We start from the raw sequence: 18,654 nt of genomic DNA on the forward strand, positions 1-18,654 counted from the left end.
GGATTGGGTTTTCTGAAGAGGCCTGGTTATGCCAGACTTGGCTTTGGCGGCCGCTGGTGGGTCCCCCTCAGCACCCCCTCTTCTTTCCCCGGCTATAAGAAAGCTAGACCAGGGTGCGCATTCTTCCCGTGCCTAGGATACTTCACGGTGCTAAAAATAGTCCTGGGAGCTGGAACCTGTGTATAGCCAGAGGTTTGTGTGTGAGCGAAGTTGGAGTCCTGGGTTCGAATCTAGATAAGCTTCCCTCCGTGCTGTGGGGCTTAGATCAGCTCGCTCCCCGAGTCTGTTTCTCCACGCGCGCTGGAATTTCTAAACGGACTCCCAGAAAGAAACGGAAAGAAAGAAGGTAAAGAAAAGAAAAACAAAACAACAAGAAAGAAACTTTGATTTTTCTCTCTGCTCCTCCCCAAGGGCCCTGGGGCCTCGGCAGGGTACTGAGGCCGAGGAAGGGGTGCGTCGGACGGGCTCATTACCGCCAAGTGTTGCCCTAGTTAAATCGCGGGCCTGTTTGATCCGGCGGCGGGTGGCGAGAGGGAAGAAAGAAAAAAGTAGGGGGGCGAGAGTAGAGAGAGAAGCTCGCACCTCCCCCACTGTTTCCTAGCGCCCATAAAACACCTTTTATTAACTCCTTCGCATCCGGAAAGGCCCGCGTGGCCTCTCAGCCCCTGCTACGGTGTTTACAGCCAAGACTAATGGGGTCCCATATTCACCCCGACGCTGGGACAAGGCGCCTGGGGCACGCCTGGTGCCCCGCGAGGCCCTGCCCCGGAGCTGCCTGAGGTCTCCTTTCTTGTTCCCAAGCCGAGCGCTCAGGCTCCAGGTGCGCAGAGCGAAAGTTCCAAGAGAGCCGCACGGGTCTCCCCTCCTCCTTCGCAGTGAGCGCCGCAGACCCGCAGGCGCTGCAGAGCGTGCGCTCCCTGGGGCAACCATGGGGGCTGTTGGGAGACACAGAAGTGCTTAGCGCAGTGCCTAGCACACAGTTGCACGCAACCAAAGTATTCGTACATTATTATTCCTGGAAGTATAAACCACTGCGTTTGCCCGCCCCAGTTTAGCCCAATACGCATCCAAGACCCTTGGCAAATGCACCGAATTTATACCCACCACACCTAGTCATGGGTGCGCGCATGTGAGAACACAAAGACTGGCTCTCCTGCACAAGCGCCCGAATGAGCACGCATACACACATACACCCCATCCCTTTGCACAAATCCATATGCTCTCACAACCTTCGGTTGAGTGCTTCGTTGCTAAAGAGAAACTTAAATACCTCAATTTAACATACAAGCACTCACAAGCTTATTTTACTCAGGTATAAAATAATAATAGCTGCTGTGACTTGTCAAGTCGTTACTGTGTGCTTGGAGCTGTACTAAGCAGACCCTTGTTGGCCCCTGCACAGCCTCAGGCTCCGTATGAGTTGCTGCACTGTCACATGTACATCTATATGTTGAGAATTTCACATACATGAACATATTCCCGACCAACACCCCCTCTCCTGAGCTACCCTGCCCCAGTGATAGGATTCATCTGTGTGCTAGGCCCCCTTCCCTCCCAATAACCCCTCCAAACCACTCTTTGCAGACACCAGTGGGCATACTAACCTCCAGACAAGCACGAATACTTTCGCACAAAAACCCGAGCCCAGGCCCTCTGAGACTAATTCGTTTCCGTTTTTGTTCTTCCCGGTTCCCATAAGTTATCCCCACCTCCCGTTCTAGTCTAAAGAGAACTTTGTTCTTTGTTCTTGAAATACATTCTTTATCTGCCCGCTTCCCTTGATTTCAAGTTCGGTTTTGTATTTATCAAAAGAAGAGGAGCAGGAATAGAAGGCTTTCCACCTAGCAGAAGCCATGGGAGTCGGTGAGGGACCCCGGCTGAGACATGACACAGGCTTCAGATGATTTCAGAAAATGTTTTATTAATCAAGAGCATAGATACTGCTTTGGCGAAGGGAGGGGGGTTGTGAGTGGTCACACAGACTTGAGGTAGAAAAGGGTTGGGGATGGCAGGATGAACAAACACCTGAGCACAACCGGCATGGTAGGTAGTTTAAATACATAAAAACTTTCCAACACAGGGAAAGCTTTTATTTAGATAGAAACAAAAAGGAAGGAAAAGAAGGAAGAAAAGAGAGAGACAGAGAAAAGAGAAAGTGTTTCCCTTGGAACTAAACAGGAAGTGCAGCGACAAAAAGAAAAATAAAATAAAACCACCACGATTCGAAGAACAAAGGGCAGCCTTTCATCTTCCTGCGTCTGGTTCTCTTTCTCAGGCAGAAAATAATTGATTCCTTATTGCATTTTAATTAGAGAAGACAGCGTCGGGGCGGACCACATGGAGGGACAAGAGAGAAAGAGCCAGATAGGGAAATGGGGATAGGGCTGAGGTTCTAAATTCGCTCCAAAAGGGTGGAAGAGTGCGTCTTTGCGCCCTTGGGTTCGACAGTCCCTCCTTCTTGCATGGTGTCGCCAAAGGCCGCCCTCGGTTGGGCGGGGGGTGGATATATATATATTTCTCTTTCTCTTAATGTATTAAAAAAAATTCAAAGGACATTGCACGTGCGATCCAAGTGTGTGGTTGCAGCCGACGACCTGCCGGCGCTCAGCAGAAGCTCCGCGGGATGCGTAGCACCAGCCGCCGGAGCCCAGAGCGGGGCGTTCGCCGCTGCCTTCCTCTCCTCCGGGGGCTTCAGGAGTGGCTGGCCTGGCCAGGTCCTCGGCGCGGGCCTCGGCTCACTGGTTTAACTCCAGCGCCCAGACTTGCTGCGGCCAGCCGGTGCGTCCTTTAATCCTCTTCTCGACTGGGCCCAAGGCAGGAGGAAAACCTTCGTGCTGCTGCTGCCAAAGGATACACACAAGAAAAGAGGCGGGAGAGACAGTTTTTAATTTTTCTGCTCCGATCGCCCGGCATGGGGTAAGATGGGGAGGAGGGGAAGGTGTCGGGAGCAGTAACTGGGAGTCTTTAAATAAGTGACGGATTTCTGTTTGCGAAATAGGCAAACAGGCTCGTAAATTTGCCTTTATGCGCGGAGTTCCTGGGACCCGGGATGGGCTGGGCAGCTTCGGGAGGTTTGGTAAGGAAAATGTTCTGCGTCTGGTGAAACTGACGCGCGTTGGTTTGGCTTTAGGACACCTAAGGGAGATCGCAAGGTATTGGAAGGGAGGGGTGGAAATCCACGGTTCTCCCGCTCTCGCTGCCCCCCACACACTTCCGCCAGCCTCCCAACCTGGTTTAAACATCAGGGATTGGATGCAGGATTGGGGCCCCCTAAGCCGGAGATGGGAGCCTCAGATACGGAGGTAAAAGTGCGGGGAGTCGGGCTGGCCTAGCGTTCTCCTTCCCGCTCTTTCAGCAGGAACCAAGCGGTGCTACTTGAAGGAGGCGGCGACGCGTGGGGGCCGGGATCCGCCCAATAACAACTTCTTTCGAGGCGCCGCCCGGCCTGCACCATCCCCAGTCCGGGGCAGCCGTTTAGAGACTCGATGCCTATCTGTCTTTCCCCCGTCCCCGGATGAGCTTTCGTCAGTTTACCACAGGCCCCCGCAGGTTCGATAAAACCAGGTGGGGCGCTTCAGCTGGCTCCACTCCGCTACGGCCTTGAGCGCCCCAACCTAGAGAAACTGATTGGCCAGCCTGAAAACCCAGCGCTCAGAAGCCCCCAGCCCCGGACAGCCAGACCAAGTTCCAGGAAGTGTCACCCTAACTGGAGAGGATCAAGAAGGCCAAGACCAGACTGCGCTCTCCAAAGCTAAAAGAAGTGGCTCTTATTTACATGCAAAGCCACTGAAGTCGTCCTCAGAACCAGTCCATGGGGAGTGGAACTCGCCCTGGACTGAGTAGAAGACCCGATCTGTTTTACCTCAGCTCCACCTCGGACTCCTCAGATAGGTGCTCTTCCTGCCCCAACCCACTCTGGGCCCTCAGTTTCCCTATTTGTACAATGATGGAAGTAGACTAGCCGGTCCAGCAAAGGCCCTTTGAAAACAGGAACCGAGCCCGGGCACATAAATTCAAACTCAAAGTAAAGAACTCTAACACATATTCTTAACCTGGCTTCCAGGAGAGCCCAGGAATGAATCAGGACTTCTCCAAATTGGAAGCAAAAGCTGTGGTGTGTGCATTTTTGGAGGGTCCGAGGCTCCAAACAGATTATTCACTCAGTATTACAAACACTCTCCCGTATTACAAATGAATTCTATGACGAATCTGCCTCCCTCCATGCACAGGATCGCACGCTGTGACCAACCATCTCAGAACTCTTCCCAACCTTTCCAAATCGGACACACGACAACACAGCCTCATTCAACTACCTGCATGGCCTGAGGGTGCTCACCGCGCCTGCACCCTTGGCTGGAGCGTGCAAGCCCCAGGACTCACCAGCTCCCTTTTCCGCTTGCTCTCACGGCCGCCATCCGCCTTCTTGAGTTCAGCCTTGAAGGCCTCGGGATCGCCAGACTGTGCATCCTTGGCCAGCACGTCCATCAGGTAGGCGATGTAGCTGGTGGCCAGGCGCAGAGTCTTGATCTTGGAGAGCTTGGTGTCGGCCGGCACGTTGGGGATGCACTCGCGCAGCTCCGCGAATGCGCTGTTAATGCTCTCCGTGCGTCTCCGCTCCTTCTTGGGTCCTGAGCATTTCCGCCGGCCAAGACGGCCGCCAAGCGCCTCCAGCCGCCCGGGGCTCTGCCCAGGCCTGGCGTCAGGACCGTAGGCGGCGGCGGCTGCAGCGGCCGCGGGCGGTGGCCCGCCCGCAGGGAAGTCCGGGGCAGCGTCAGCCGGGCTCAGCAGCCAGCTCTGGAAGTAGGGCCGTTCCTGATGACAGCGCGAGGCCGGACCGAAGAGGAAGGGTTCGTGGAGCATGGGGTGCGCAGGGTGTGGGTGGTGATGGTGGTGATGGTGTGCGTAGCTGCCCACGAGGTTCATGTTGGAGCGGCTACTGGCCTGCGCCGCCAGCCCTATTAACGCCGCTCCATGCGCCCCAGAGACCGCCGGGGGCCACTTGTGGGCTCTGGAGCCACTACTGGGCGCCGGCTTTGGGAGAGTCCGGGCAAGGCTGAAAATGAGACGCGCAGCCCACTGTCTTCTTGCCGGTTTCTGCCGCGGGCAAGGACGCCGATGCCCAAAGACCTGTTTAACCCTTCTGCGGACTTCCCTGCAGATCTGGCTTATATAAGACCGCGTCTTTGATGTCAACCTCTCCCGGGAGCCAAAGGCAGGGGGGCGGGGATAAGGAAAAGGGGGAGTGGCTATCCCAGGTTTCACGCTCAGCCCGCGCCACTCTAGTCCGCCAGCAGGCACTGGGAACAGGCCCCGCCTCTGCCCCTCCCACTCAGCTCCCGGCTCGGCGGGCTTAGGGGGGCGGGCGGCTGGGGGTGTTGAGGGGGCGGGCATGGGGACTACGTACTTGAGGCACAGGACTGCCAGCGCCCTGGACTGTTGCTGCTACCCCCTCCCCACGGATCCAAGGAAAGGAATCTAGAATCACTAAGCGAAAGGAAGGCCTACACCAAGAGCCCACCTTTTGATTTTACAGATAAGGAAACTGAGGCTCAGGGAAAGAAAGGTTCTTGTTTCTAGACTGTCTAGAAGTCTAAATCGGAATTCCAGCAGTTCCCAGTCCCGAGCTCCAACTGCTCTGCTCGGCGTCAGAGCTAGAATATGAGAAGGCGCTGCTGAAGGCAGGATAGCCCCCTAAAGTTCTTCTCTAACACCTTCCAGCCCTCCACCCCCACCCCCATCCCTTAGTCATCGGTCCTTTCTGGAGGGACTGGGAGCCGCTTGTGCACGGGGTCGTTACCAGCCCGCCAATTCTGACCCAGCCTCAGGCAGACGGGCACTCAGCTACTGACCAGCGAAGAAGCCTTTCGGAGGCAGGGGTAGGGGTGGGGCGGGAAGGAGGAGGCGGACTCCAGGCCCACGGGCATCGACGGGTTTGTTCCCGGCTTGAGGGCCGGATATCTACTCCGGCCTCCCGGGTGCCTGATCCATTCCGAAGGCCAGCCCGGCTGGTGCAGAGACAGTCTGGCGTCCGCCTTGGGCCCAGGGCATCTAGCCAGCAGGTCTCCTCTGGTCTGTCCGCAGGACTCGCACCGACACCTGGGAGCGCTGCTACGTCGGGCCGCTCTACCCAGATCATCACTCCTTAAGAATCTTTGATTCTTTAAAGACACCGGCCCCGAAGCTCACACCGCGGGACACCAGCATTCGGCGGTAGACACACGCAGAGGGGACCAAGACTGCACAGCACCCGCGAGGCTCGCACAGGCAAACGCGACGTCCGGCATCTCTCACGCATCCTCGCAGAGGCACGACTCGGCTGCACGACCCTCCGAGATTTCACCTCCGGGGTAGGGCCATTACCTGCCAGCCGTACTCTCTCCACTGGGGGCTTTCCCCAGGCTCGCGTTGGAATCTGGGAATCCCGGAGTGGTGACGCTTCAAGCTGGGGACTCTTGGTCTTACCTCCCGCTATGGTTCCTTTCTTGGCTGATGTCTACCTACCTGGGTCCCTCATTCTCTCAACCTTTCTCAGCTCAACGCCCCCTCCCTCGGTGTGGTAGAGGGAGTGTGCCTCTCTTCAAAGCAAAGTCGAGGGGAGGGGGAAAGGAGAAGTTAATGTGAGTGCTCTTTTTAGAAGGCAAATCATTCACCCATTCATTCAACAATTATTTATTGATGCCTACTACGTGCCTATCATAGTTCTAGCCCAAAGAAAGGCCCATTCTCTCCTTGAACAGATATGGAACATGAAGCCCAGAGAGGAAGAGCGATTTTCTCGAGGTCCGGTAGGGCGTGGATGAGTGGAATTCCACTCCTGGACAAGGGAGTGAATGAAGGGTGGGGGGTTACACACAGGAGTGACAGGGACAAACGCCTGAGCCTGCTGGTTCCACCTGTGGGAGCTCAGCAGGGCTGTGGGCCCTGGAGGTGCATGGGGCGGGGGTGCCGGGAGGTCCTGGTTTCCTGCCCGAGGCGGGCTGGAAACCCCCCGCTCTCCCCGGCGCCTGGCGCCAGCAGCGCTGGGGTAGGGCAGAGCGCGGAGTCGGAGGCACGCGGGGAGGGAGCGCTGGGCGCCCGCTGCTGCGGCGGCTCTGCGGGGTCCCAAGCCTCCCTGGCCTGGAGGCATTCTAGAAAGAGCGCAGGTAGAGAGTAATTACGCTGTGGAGAGAAGGACCTCAACACACAATCCTCAACACACGCCCAGTCTTTGTCCTAATCCAAGTACAATCTGCAACAGTGCCTCTCATAGCGGCCCTCAGATTACGCATACACAGGTACATGCACAAGGGCTCACAAAACCTTGCCGCCGTACACAAAAGCCCGTATCTTCATAAGACGCCCAAAAGTATGTGTATTCTCACAGTAATACGCACAGCCACGGTACACACAGCATTCATGCATTCCTAGGATTTTACACATTGTCTCTCTGTCACCCACAGGGTACATACTCATCACGCTTCAGATGTGTTACACCTAGGAGCCGCTCCCAATCCTCCACTCAGGCATGCACAGAGACCAAAGTCATATTGTAGAAACACATAAATTCTGAATACTACACAAATGCAGGGTTTCACACACAATCTCATTGTCACAATTAAAACCAGCTTGTATCTTCCTAAGATTCTCCACAATTGTATTCACAACACAAACTTCCAAAATCCCATCATACATTTTGTATATTCTCAGTGTTACCACTAAGCCTTCAGTGCACAAGTATACAGTCACAATTTCTACTACATATGCACAGGTGCTCACAAATAGAGGTTCTCACGTGCTCACACATAACACACATACAAATGTGTGGCCCACACGCCTGCCCATGTGAGTCCTAGTTGCTTTCATGATATTACACAGATCATTCAAGGTTGTATACATCCCCCATATATCTGGCCTGGTTAGCGCGGTGGGGAATACATTATCAGTACTGGGTGAGGAGTCCCAGTCCTATCCTATGACATCCCTTGAGGGCCCCTGAGACTACCTGGCAGCCCCCCATGGGTCTTAAAGAGCAGGGTGTCTCCAGCTGCCAGTGACGTGGAAAGCACTGTTCCCCAACCTAGAGAAGGGATTCAGTGTCATTTTTCAAGCAGTGCCCTCACCAGAAACTCAGCCCTAAGGGACCTCCTGAGGCTTGGGGCTGGGCAGCCCCCAGCAGGATGACCTCGGGGGAGACTGCAGTACAACTACGCTCTAGACTGCCTTCTCAGAGACCCCAAAATGCTTTACTCTAGTCCGTGGAGAGCAGCAGAACTCCCGGGATGGTGGGGACCTTGTAAGGTTGTTCTCTATCTCTGCCCCACGCTATATTGTAGGAGGAGGTCTGAGACCTAGGATTTTGGCTAAAATTGCTTTAGGCTGGCAGGCAACAGATGTGACAGGCAAGAGTTCTGGCTTTCCCTATCTAGCACCTCTTTGTTCCTTTCCAGTTCCAAGCCTCAGTTTCCTCATTTGCAGAAGAAGGGAATAGGATTGATAGTCTGGAATTCTGGAATTCCCAGCTCCTCACTATTGCAGGGACCCTGCCCTGGTTCCTCCTGGGACTTAGCGCTCAGCTTAGGGATCCCTACAGAAGGACTCCACTTTCCTCTAGCCTACCTCAACAGACAAATGACTAGCACTCCCAGGGTCCTAGCCCACACTGCCACTGCAGCCTCCTCTTAACGCACCTTGCTCACATAAAGAGTGCCTTCAGGGGGGTTGGACTTCTTAGTATTTTCAAATGCAGGCTTCTCCGTTCTTCCTCCAGTTGCAGTGGTGAGACCCGGCAGGAACTCTTCTTTACCCTGCTTTACAAAGTAGAGGGCTTACGCACATAAAACACATTCCACCTTGCTATGGAATCGGGCCTATCTGAGTTAAAACTGTGCACATCATTCCTCCCTGTGTGAAGCTTCTACACCTCAGTTTTCTCTTCTGTAAATTGGAGGACGATAATAACCTCTGCGGAGGGCTGGCCTAAGACTAAGCACAAGGCGAGGCTCTTAGCACAGTGACAGTAAACCTAGATAAATGGTGGCTCTGTTTTTAGGAATATTAATTTCATAAGGGCGGAAATGGGATTACATGCCGCCACATGACTACAAAGCTCTGGATGCGGAAAAGGACCAGGACACTGAATCCTCCTTGCAGGGCTCTGTTCTGACCTGACCTAGCTGCTTCTGATTGCCTTAGGGTCCTTCCCATTCCCTACTGACCCTACACAACCCAGCCATCATAAGGCTGGAGATACAGAGACATCGCCAGGTGTAGGAATTATGTTACCAGAGACCCGAATTCCAGTTCCAGATTCCACCCTCCAACCCCATGTCCCTCCCTAAATGACTTGGTTGGGGGTGCAGTCTTGCCACCTTCGGGACTCAGTTCCCCCATCCATAACAGTGGGACAGCTGTACCCGGGCGATGCGAAGGTCCCTCAAGCCTGGACGTTCTGCAGTGGTGGGGGTCTCTCTCTTGCCCTAGCCCCTCTTCTACCCTCACCCCTATCCGCGACCCCCGGACTGGCAGACCTCTGGAAGCCCAGGCCGCGGCGCCTACCGCAAAACCTTCTCCCGCCGCAGTCCCGTGACCTTGACGCCACGGGCAATCCCCGCACCGGACCCCTTATCTAAATAGGGCAGTAAATCAAGGACCTGTCAGGGCCCGGGTAATTACAGGAACTCCATAAAAAGGACCCGGCCGGCCGCCTGTTTATATTAGCGCGGTGTAAAATATTCTCGCTGTCTTGGGGAATCGCGTCGCGCAGTAACTCGCCATAAATCAGCCCGCGGACCATTTACCCCGCAGCTTGAGCGCGCAAATCCCTTAAACATTTCTCTGCCATATCTAAAGAGGACCTAGGACTTTCCAATCTGGCCCAGCCTGCTCCCAGGGATGGGGGACAGTCGGGGCAGGGAAGAGATAGGCACGGAGTAGATTGCTCCTGGGAGCTCCAAGGTTCTGTTTGCAGACGGGAAACGAGCCCAGAGAGGGGAAGGAACTTTCCTAAGGGCACACAGCCTATGAGTGGCAGACGCGCGGCTAGAGCCCAGATCTCCAGAGGGGACCTGGGGTGAACAGCAGCCTCTGTCTCCCCTTATTACCTTCTTTCCTGAGACGAGGGTGGTCAGGCCAGAGAGGGTCCAAGCAGGAAGTGACGTTCTTTACCTTTCGGCTAGGAGGTTCTTGCCATTGTGCACAGAATTATGTGTCAATGCTTTTCTGCGCAACGGTAGCCCCTGATTAGTGGCAAAACACAGGCCCAGAGGATGGGGAGAGACTTGCCCAAGGGCACACAGATAGAAATCGACGACCCTCTCCTGCTAAAATAATTCATTTTGGTTTATCTCCTCCACGCTCTTTCTTAAAGAAAAACTAAGAGAGAGTGCCTGTGCATATATGTGTGTGGCTGTGTGTGTGTGTGTGTGTGTGGGGTCATTTGTGCTCATTCCCAGGTCTGTAACAGGCCTCAAAAATACAAAATCTATTTAAGGTAAACCTGCTGCTGCCTATTGTCCAATGCGTAACATAAATCAAGCTTATGGAAAAAGAATATTACATTTTCTAACCTCCCTCTGGGCTGGGACCTGAGGACTCAAGGGAGAATTAAACATGTATGTGTTTCCCCCCACTTTTTCTGTCTTCCTCCCCCCATTCTCTTTCTCTTCCGAAGCCCGTAAATGACAATGTGTTTACATAAGTTTTTATGTCGTCTGAGCTTCGTCCCGGCTCCGTTTCCTCCTCTGTGTATTTTCCGCACAGAGAGATGTCTGCTTCGGGACGCGTTCAACCTAAACAGAACCCGGTCTGATTGGAAAATGTATTTATTTGAAAAATCGTAACTCACGGTTTTGGTGAAAACGGCCCCCAAATTTATGGGATTGCTTGGGGCGCAGCGATTGTAAATCAAAAGGCACTGGATACCCCCCTCCCCCCATCCCCGAAGCAGCTCGGTCAGGTTCTCCAGAACACCAGGAGTCCCGTCTCCTCCCGGTCCACCCTGCGGCCCTCCGAGACCCTCCCTTCTCCCAACCCTCGCAGTGGTTAGTTGCACACTAGCAGGCAGGTGGATTTTACTCCGGTTTCTTTTACCCAGTACCGTTGCTTTCAGGGCAATTTCATTCTGATCAGCTTCACAGCACTCAGCTCCAGGCCGCCTGTTAACGAAGTTTTGCTGTGCACCAGGCTGTTTTCGGCATATTGGGAGATTTTTTTTTGTTCCTCACATGCTGGTTAGTTTCCTGGTGCTCGGTTGCTCCCCGGGTCGGGTCGGGCCACTTGTAGCCGATCCCTAGCCCACTGATCATTGCCTGCCGAGCTGTTTCATGCCAAGAGGCTTATCTCGGCTCAGTGTCACGAAGGTCATTCTCACTGCCTGACTGTTGCATCCCTGGTCAGGAGAATTTTTTCCTTTCCCAGTCTAATCTGAATTCCACAGCGAGGACTGAATCAACCCACTTTACCTATCTCCTGGATCCTTCTGCCAGCGAAAGCCAGCTGATTACTGGAGAAAGGCTAGAGCCCGGATGGTGTATCCAAGGACAGATGCTGCTGGCTACATAGGTGGGGAGTCTTCGCCAGGGACACAACCAGCAGAGCTGGAAGCAGGGACACTTCATGAGCAAACATTGAGTCTACTTTCTCCCGGAATATAGGACTGAGCCATATCTCTGTCTTAAGGACCATGCGCTTCTCTGGCAGGGTCCCCATGGGGCACAATGCAAGCTGTCCACTCCAGGCTTGTCCATCTAAGCCCTGCTATCTCAGGGACAGGGTTTTGAGATTCATTCAAAACTTCTGCGCTTTTTTCTCCAAAAGAGCATGCGGGAGCCAAGAGGTTCTGAAGTCTGTTGGAGCGTAAGCGTTATAGCTAGCAATGGGTCTTGGGGATGATCGGCGGCTGGCTACACTTAAGGTGAAAACACTGGGCTCCTTAACCCTTTCCTTCTGCTCACAGGCTTTCAGAAAGAGTCCGTATGCACGAAACAACTGTATCATTATTAGCCTTATTATTTTAAACGGGGCCAGGCCACATCCATCATCTTTCCCATAATGGTCAATTGTAAACACACTTTAAAAGAGAAAAACAAAAAAGGGATTTAATGTTGACACTGGGAAAATGCTTAGCTCTGGCATTGCTGGGGAATTGGCAGGCTCTCTGGTCCTTTGGGAGAGAAGTCAAGTGCTCTGAGAGGTTTTTTTTTTGCTTTTTCTATTGAATTTCTAAATCCCTCAGGGGTCTCCTTTGTCTCTTCAGTTTAATGAGGGAAGTCCTTCGTTAAAAAGTCAAGGACGGATAGAAGAGTCTTGGCATCGGAAAGGAGACGGGAGTGGAGTAAGAACACTGCAAACACGGTAAACTGTGCTGATCCTCTTCATTACCATGGTCAATCTTATCAGCACCCTTCTGGATTTCAGCCTCTTTCTGCCTTACGATTTCCGTGCTGCAGCTGAATTTTGCCCTGGAAGGGAGAGGTGTAAAGAGAAGTGAACGACACAAAAAACAGAAATTAGGGGGAAAAAAAGTGGCGAGTCATGAATGGTAACTGGTTTGGTTTTCACTTCATTATCAACTATTAGAGTAAGTCCCTTCCAGAAAGCCTGGGTTTGAGGACCACTTCCCAGTGTGAATATTGCTCCCTAGCCACATGGACACCCCCAACACCTCACCCACACACACCAGAGGATACAAGGTTGTCCTCATTAGCTTCCTAAAACTCACCCAGAACATGGCTCAAAGAACAAGAAGTCACAATGGAACCCAGCCTCAAACTCAAACCAACTGTTGGCGGTTATTAAATTCATCTTCATCCATACAAGGAAGGTCCGAAAAAAGTCTACTTAAAAAAAAAAAGGTGGCAGGAGAAGAGAGAACAGAAAGGAAAGCCCCAGAAACCAGACCAGAAATTAATGTAATTACCTCTTCTCCCCTGCCATAAATTCCGCAGAGGAAATCAAATCTTTCTGTGCATGTGTATAAAAACCTATCAGTCTATGGAGCTCGCCAAAACCTATTATGTCTCAAACTGGGTATTCTAATTGAATGAATCTGAATGTACCAGTCGACCAGGCATCAATGGATCCAGGTTTTTCCAAGGGCGTTTGCCACAGAGCCAGAGAGGATAAACATTGGTTGAAACCACACACTAATCAGCTTGCTTGCAGAAGAGACCCTCTCTGAGCCTGGAGGAGATCTATGGAGCCCGGGTGCTGGCAGATGCATCCTAACATTTTGCGTCAGATTGTAATGGAATATTTCTCATAAACAGCCAAGTGTCTCTCCCAGCCATTCAACTGACATGTTTTTTGTTGTTTAACTTCAGATCTGACAGATGATGATAACCTGGAAAAAAGAGAGGTTACAAAATGCTGAGGGCTGTGGGGCTGGGCAGTGTAAAGGGCGCTTGCTCAAGAATTAGGACAGGGCTGTGATTTGTAGGGCCCGGAAAAGACTGTTATGCAACCCACAGCAAGCCGGGCGGCTGGGAGAGGGGCCTGGAAAGCAAGCGGGAGGGGAGAAGTGCTCAGCCACAAGAGTCTGGGCTGCTTGCTTCACGGAAATATGTCACTTGTATTGCATTTCATTTTGTGAGTTGGAGAATGCTCCCTCCCCCTCACCACTCTCCCCAGGCTCTCAGTGCTCTCCTGTCTCATGGGCACACTGATATATAGCACCTGTTAAAAACACATAATGAATGCAATTAGCTGTGGCACTGGAGAGAAAAAAGGTAGGAGTTGGCTTTATTCTAATAAAAGATAAATGTGTTTGTTTTCATTAACTTCGTTCATTAATTTAAATTTCTGGGGCCAGTTTTAAATCGTTGCTGCTTTCTTTGCCATTAGCCTAATAGGTGCTAGTTCTCCAACTTTAGTGGGTGTCACAGTCCCTTTGGGGAACATGTTTCAAATGCAGGGAACCCTTGTAGGTGAGGAGTGAGCATGAGATCTGCATTTTCAAGAAAGCTCAATAGCAGATTCTGATGCAGGAACCATGCCTCTGAGAATGCGATTTATATAGATGTAGTAGGTACTCAAGAGTGATCTATTTACCAAAGAAAATTCTTTTCCTTGTTAGCTGTGGGATTCTATCCAAGTTAATATACATATATAGTTAAATATGATACATGTCTATTGTGGAAAAATCAGAAAATATAGAGAAACATAGGAAGGAAATAAACATTTTCTTGAGCTTTACAAGCTATTTACATTCTCTGGGCTGTAGTTTTCTAGTTTTCTCTGCCAAAGCCTAGGGATTCTTAGAAGGAGCAGCTCTATCTTCACTGTCCTCTCTACCACCCAGCACGTATCTGGCACGTAGTAGGGCCTACAAAAGTATTTGATGAAAGAAACAATTGTTAAGTGACACTGAGATTAGATGACCTCTAAAGTCGCCATCAACCCTAATACTCTATTTTTCATTCTTTGCTCTAAGAAAAAATATATAATTGCACAAACTCAGATATATTTGTCACTTGGACTCCTGACATTCAAACATGTATATGTTTTTTCTCTATGTCTTGTCACTTGATCTGACAGCTTTCTGCCTGCTCTATCTGATAATAGTTTAGGGTTGTCCTTGCCCGAGGCAGCTTAGCTATCAGCATGGGCTGAAACTGAGTGGGGCAGTCCCCACCTTGTACCAAACAGAACAATCTGAGTCAGTTTTTTCAGTCTCCAGCAAAATTGCGCAGAACAAGAAACCAAATAGTTGGGTTTTTCAGTTCACAAATGTGTAATTCTTTCCTGAAACCTTGAAGCAGACCACTCCCCACCATCCCACCCTGCCTCACAGGGCAATAAAAAATGATCACTGGTTAAGGTCTTCCTATGTGTGGTACACTTTACACATATTTCTCATTTCATCATCACAGCAACACTTTTACCCCCGTTTTACAGATATAGAATTAATGCTCAAGTTTCCTCAACTAAGACATTGGAGAAACAGGATTCAAACCCAAGTCTCCCTGAATTTAAAGTCCTTGCTTTCAACCACTACAATTAAAGGAGTGTGTGTGTGTGTGTGTGTGTGTGTGTGTGTGTGTGTGTAAAGTGGGGGTAATTAAAATGCTAAAAATATTTTAAATTCTCCAACAACATCACAACAATAATTAATTACGATACATAACTTTTTTTTTTTTTTTAAGAGATGGAGTCTTTCTCTGTCTTCCAGGCTGGAGTACAGTGGCGTGATCTCGGCTCATGACAACCTCCGCCTCCTGGGTTCAAGCAATTCTCCTGTCTCAGCCTCCCAAGTAGCCAGGATTACAGGTGTGTACCACCAGCCCCAGCTAATATTTGTATTTTTAGTAGAGACAGGGTTTTGCCATGTTGGCCAGGCTTGTCTCTAACTCCTGACCTCAGGTGATCCCCCTGCCTCAGCCTCCCAAAGTGCTGGGATTACAGGCGTGAGCCACAGCACCTGGCCAATAACAATTATTTATTATATTGTATTATTATTTATTGTATTTATTCACAATAATTTATCGTAAATATGTTATTATAAACAGCAATAATAATTAAGGAAGAATATGAACCCACCACCCAAACAATGTGGTCTGTTTCATTCCTTCACCACAAACACTGTATCCTAAGAATTATTTCTGCAGCTGGCACAGTGGCTCACGCCTGTGATCCCAGCACTTTGGGAGGCTGAGGTAAGAGGACAGCTTGAGCCCAGGAGGTCAAGGCTGCAGTGAGCTATGACCACACATGACAGAGTAAGGCTCTGTCTCAAAAAAAAAAAAAAAAAAAAAAGCCTCTCTGTTACACGAGCTCATGTTTATCAGTTTTAACAGTAGCATCAGGTGCTCATCAGGTTACATCTAATTTGACTTGTCACAATAAAGTTATAAATTCCATAAAGAGAGGAGCCGAATCTGTTCTATTCACTGATGTATACCCAGCACCTAGCACAGTACTTGCACAAAGAAATAATTCAATAAATGTTTGTTGAATAAATGAATGAATGATAACTTGCTTGATACAAACAATTCTGGGGAGATGCTACTGGCAACATGGTCACCCAGGTGTCAATCATACAATACAACCCTGCCACTCGGTGGGTGCTTAGGAAGATGTTGTGGAAGGAATAATCTCTTAGGAGGAGAGATGGGACATAATAGATGTTTAATACACATACTCACTGTTTGATCATTGTAAATACATTTTTTAGTAATGGCTTTATTGAGATATAATTTACATCAAATCCATACATTTCCAATAAACTTTTTATTTTGTAATAATTCTATACAGAAGAGTTGTAAAGATAATACAGAGAGTTTCTGTATAAACTTCACCCTTCAGCTTCTCCTAAGGTCACCTTCTTACACAAACAAGGTATGTTTATCATAACTAAGACACTAACATTAATACATCACTATTAAACTAAACTTTAGACCTTATTCAGATGTCACCAGATTTTTCTTTTACGTCCCTTTTCTGTGCAAGGAAGCAATCCAGGAGACTGTTTTACATTGAACACAATTATGTTTGCCAAGCTGATTCTACCACGATTTACCTTTGACCACTGAAATTTTTTTTCAATTATCAGCTTCAGGAATTAAAAACAAAAAAAAGTCTCACCCAAATTAGCAAAATGGAACCAAAACAGATTCTCCACTTCAGTTAAGTTCCTTGCTGCCTCCTTCATAAGGAAGGCCATGCTTTCTTTTCTCAGCTTTGTGCACCCTCATTGTGCGACCCATGTTACGCCCCAGGGACCCAATGTTTTACGGGTTTGTGCGAACCTAAGTCATCTGTAGGGTCCTAAGTCATGTGCCTACTGCCAGTGCTAACACTGCGTGGAGTCAGACCTCAGCCAAGTTTTCTGGGATGATTTGAGGTTTGCATCCAGTCTTGGATTCCAGAAATCATACTTTGCACCTATTCCCATGTGTATTTTTAGAGTGAACTTGTTGGGAGAAAACGAATATGATCTAATGTTAAGTAAAAGAGCAGGACACAAAATTCAACACACTGGGCTGTTACAGCTCTGTCAAAATACGCATAGGAAAGAAAGAAGATACCCAAAGCAATTGTTGTCATATTAGGTTTGCAAGATTATGGATAATATTTTTGTCTTTCCTATGTTTTCCAAACTTATTGCCATATTGTATTTTGCTTTTTATGATGATAATTTCTATAATTAAAAAATAAATTTATACTCTAAATATACAACATAAAATATAACTCCTTTGAAAGGAGACAGTCAATGAGGAAAAGTGCCTAGGACAAGGAAATAAGTGCTGGCAACAACAGCATTTATTTGGTAATAAATGTTCAATAAATGTTTGTTGAATGAATGCGTTAAGTAATTTACAGGGATCATCTCATTCAATTCTCAAAAGTACTTCAGGAGAAAGTGCAGTTATTACCCCCATTTTGCAGGTAAAGTAACTGAGGCACAGAGAATTTAAATAACTTGTTCAAGCTTCCCCAGCTGGTAGGGGACAGAGCTGAAACTTGAACCCATTGAGTCTCCAAACACAGTTACAGAAGGATGGAAAAAGAGGGAGAGAGAAAAGAAGGAAAGACACGAGAAAAAATGGTTTCATCAGTGAGAACAGTTAGACCAGTGATATGAATGTCTGAGATGTTTCACCTAGGGGACTAGTCAAAGATGCAGAATCTTGGCCCCATCTCACACCTAATGAAACAGAATCTGCATTTTAAAAACATTCCAAGGGACTCATATGCACATTCAAGTTTGAGAAGCCAAGACAGTTAATATGAAATCTGTTTGGGAAAAATAATTTACACATACACGTGCACACACACACATATATAATATATATATATTTACTTGTATTTATCACACACACACATATTATACATATATATTTACTTGTATATATATATATATATTTACTTGTATATATATATATATTTACTTGTATTTGTCTGGGCTGGTACTACCTTGCTAAGAAATTGGGGCATAGCTGCATAAATCGATGTTCTCCAAAGTGCAAGTGATGGCTGTTTTGTGGATTGTGAAAACATCTTAATGAATTGCAATCAGAAACTAAAAGAAAAATAAAAATTATCAGAGTACATCTTATGAAGAAAGGGTGTGTTATTGCATGAAACTTTTATTTCAAGTGTGTGTGGGGGTGGTGAGTATACAGGCTCTTGAAGTAAAATATCTACCTCCTGTCCCCTCCATCAGAAAAGTCGTGACTGGCCTTCACACCATGGCCAAAGGCAGCCATGAATAGTTTATTTTTTGTTTGTTTTTGTTTTTGTTTTTGTTTTGAGACGAAGTCTCTCTCTCTTGCCCAGGCTGAAGTGCAATGGCCCAATCTCGGCTCACTGCAACTCCCACCTCCCAGATTCAAGCGATTCTCCTGCCTCAGCCTTCCGAGTAGCTGGGATTACAGGCGCCTGCCACCACGCTTGGCTATTTTTGTTTTTTCAGTAGAGACAGGTTTTCACCGTGTTAGCCAGGCAGGTCTCGAACTCCTGACCTCAGGTGATGATCTGCCCGCCTCGGTCTCCCAAAGTGCTGGGATTACAGGCATGAGCCATGAGATTCTTTTTTTTTCAAGACGGAGTCTCGCTCTGTCGCCCAGGCTGGAGGGCAGTGGCGCGATCTTGGCTCACTGCAAGCTCTGCCTCCCGGGTTCACACCGTTCTCCTGCCTCAGCCTACCGAGTACCTGGGACTACAGGTGCCCGCCACCAC

The 18,654-nt window shown here is 49.3% G+C and overlaps 1 protein-coding gene across 2 annotated transcripts; it reads right to left on the reverse strand.

Annotated features, from left to right (window-relative positions):
* Window positions 1-1,901: 1,901 nt before the first annotated feature.
* HAND1 (heart and neural crest derivatives expressed 1) lies at window positions 1,902-5,181 on the reverse strand. 2 transcript variants are annotated; one of them, XM_054488415.2, is made up of 2 exons: window positions 4,381-5,181; window positions 1,902-2,840 (listed from the first exon to the last, which is right to left on the reverse strand). In XM_054488415.2, the coding sequence occupies exons 1-2, from the start codon at window positions 4,921-4,923 to the stop codon at window positions 2,736-2,738; spliced, it is 648 nt and encodes a 215-aa protein (XP_054344390.1). In that variant the 5' UTR covers window positions 4,924-5,181; the 3' UTR covers window positions 1,902-2,735. The 2 variants fall into 2 exon arrangements, with proteins under 2 accessions (XP_054344390.1, XP_054344389.1); XM_054488414.2 differs by having other exon boundaries at window positions 1,903-2,837; window positions 4,381-5,161.
* Between the last annotated feature and the right edge of the window lie 13,473 nt (window positions 5,182-18,654).

The sequence above is a fragment of the Pongo pygmaeus genome, chromosome 4 (assembly GCF_028885625.2).
Source record: "Pongo pygmaeus isolate AG05252 chromosome 4, NHGRI_mPonPyg2-v2.0_pri, whole genome shotgun sequence".
Classification (NCBI taxonomy): domain Eukaryota; kingdom Metazoa; phylum Chordata; class Mammalia; order Primates; family Hominidae; genus Pongo; species Pongo pygmaeus.

What these genes read in the sequence shown, in the direction of transcription:
- HAND1 (XM_054488415.2), bottom strand. Translation starts at nt 4,923, where the DNA reads ATGAACCTCGTGGGCAGCTACGCACACCATCACCACCATCACCACCCA. An exon ending in GCAAGCGGAAAAGGGAGCTG is followed by an intron (nt 2,841 to 4,380) that starts GTGAGTCCTGGG and finishes ATCCTTTGGCAG; the next exon opens with CAGCAGCACGAAGGTTTTCC.